At 44.8% G+C, this 2,306-nt stretch overlaps 1 protein-coding gene across 1 annotated transcript; it reads left to right on the top strand.

Annotated features, from left to right (window-relative positions):
- The first annotated feature begins 418 nt into the window (after nucleotides 1–418).
- On the top strand, nucleotides 419–1,416 carry LOC123320952. The gene is made up of 2 exons (XM_044908450.1): nucleotides 419–588; nucleotides 633–1,416. The coding sequence occupies exons 1-2, from the start codon at nucleotides 419–421 to the stop codon at nucleotides 1,414–1,416; spliced, it is 954 nt and encodes a 317-aa protein (XP_044764385.1).
- Nucleotides 1,417–2,306: the final 890 nt, after the last annotated feature.

Raw genomic sequence — 2,306 nt, 5'->3', positions numbered from 1 at the left:
GCTCACCTCAACTGACTTGGAAAAATCAAGGATCTATTGGATCAAGGCTACTCAACAAGTGTATTTTCCTCAAGAACTCAAGGCTCTTCAAAATGGTACTGCTCTGTCATCCTCACATGTGTTCAGTAGACTCACGGCGTTCATCGATCATGAAGGTGTCATTCGTGTAGGAGGACGAATCACCAACGCTCCCTTAGACCCAGATAGCAAGCATCCTGCAATAATTCCTCGAGCTTCTCATTTGACTTCTCTGATTATAGATTCTGCTCACAAACGAACTCTCCATGGAGGTACACAACTCACACTGTCCACCATCCAACAACAATATTGGATCATTGGAGGAAGAGCCCCAGTGAAATCCTACATCCTGAAGTGTGTTACATGTGCACGGCATCGAGGTCTAAGAGCTCAACAACTCATGGGCCAGTTACCAGAACCACGCGTTAGACCATCTCGTCCCTTTCTCCACACTGGTGTAGACTACGCCGGACCTCTCACTCTCAAAGCCTGGAAAGGAAGAGGAGCAAAGACAAAGGCTGGGTTTGTGTGTTTGTCTGCTTCGCCACCTCAGCAGTCCACCTCGAAGCCGTAAGTGATTACACTACCGAATCATTTATTGCTGCGTTCCGTAGGTTTACCGCTCGACTAGGCATCTGTGAAACCTTATACTCAGACTGCGGAACCAACTTCATGGGAGCCGATGCCACTCTCAAGACCATGTTCTCAAAGGCCTCCTCACAAAACCAGGTCATCGCCGAACTCCTCTTGAAAGAAGGTACTAACTGGTGCTTCAACCCACCGGCAGCTCCTCACATGGGAGGAAAATGGGAAGCAGCAGTGAAATCTTTCAAATACCACCTCGCCCGGGCTACCAAGGATCAGCCATTCACCATGGAAGAGCTGATCACACTCCTCACCCAGATCGAAGCCATCCTCAATTCTAGACCTCTCGAACCGCTCAGCGATGATCCTGAAGACTGCTCCGCTCTCACACCAGGCCACTTCTTAATAGGTACAGTTCTGAACACCGTACCTGAGCCATCTCTCGAAGACCTCTCGACTTCTCGACTGTCAAGATGGCAGTTAATTCAGCAACGCACCCAGCAGTTCTGGTCCACATGGTCAACTCAATTTCTACAACGTCAACTGTCCATCTCAAAGTGGCACCATCCAGCCCATGACATAAAGGTTGGGTCACTAGTACTCCTCACCGATGAAAGATTACCTCCATGCAAGTGGCCATTAGGGCGAGTAATGGCTGTGCACCCAGGGACAGACGGCCTTGTTCGCGTCGTCACTCTCAAGACCTCCACGTCCACTCTAACCAGACCGATCTCGAAGTTGGCAATTCTGCCAGTGTCCACTCCAGACGAAGCAAGAAAGAATTTCAACCCCTCAAGTCTTCTCAATAATTAACGCTGTTAGTTATGGCGGGCGGAATGTTAAAAATTCAGCCCCTTCTCAACGACGCCACTGGCAGTTCTCAAGGATGTTCCACTCGACAGCATCGACGGCGCAGCCCCCTCTACAAGATGTCAGATGTCCAGTTTCCGCTGAAGCCATTTTTAATTCATTCTCTTTGTTAGCTCTGTAGAAGTAACGTCTCTTAGCTTTCATAGTGCTTTTCTAACCTCTCATTTTCACGCTCGCCTCTTCTAATTGTTAATTTTCAAGTCATCTCGTATCAATCCTGGTGCTAAATTGTTCATCTCACAAGGTAAAGTACTCTCAGACTGCTCAACATCATACATTACACCATTTTCATGATAATTTCATTGTACTGAAATTAGTCCACGTGCAAGAGATTCGGAATCTAGAAATACAGGGGTCGGCATAAGTCAGGCAACGCTCTCGAAATTTCGACATATGTCCGGCAACGCTCATAAGTCTGGCAACGCTGTCGAAAAAAATCTGAGCACTTACAGTAACCCTTTTTCGAATACCTTTTGTATTATTTTTTAATAAATATATTTTGACGCTGCATTTATTTATCTTAATGCAAATTGGTTGCCTGACTTATGCTGACCCCTGTAGATTCCGAATCCTTGCGAGCACTGCTCAATTGAAATGTCTTCTCAACTCAAATCGAACTATTGTCTTCTCAAAACTATATATTTTATCATATTTCATAATTTATATAGATTTTCAGACTTCTCTAGATCATCTCACATGAAAATGGGTATGTAGCACCAGGATGATCTCTATAAAATTGATATCTGATTCATTTGTCTTCTCGTAATACTCTTTATTATTAGAATCAGTTTTATCATTTTTATAACACCTCGTATGATCACCTCTTATACATA

This window comes from Coccinella septempunctata, chromosome 9, assembly GCF_907165205.1.
Source record: "Coccinella septempunctata chromosome 9, icCocSept1.1, whole genome shotgun sequence".
NCBI classification, from domain to species: Eukaryota; Metazoa; Arthropoda; class Insecta; order Coleoptera; family Coccinellidae; genus Coccinella; species Coccinella septempunctata.
This window is presented reverse-complemented; position numbering and strand designations above follow the sequence as displayed.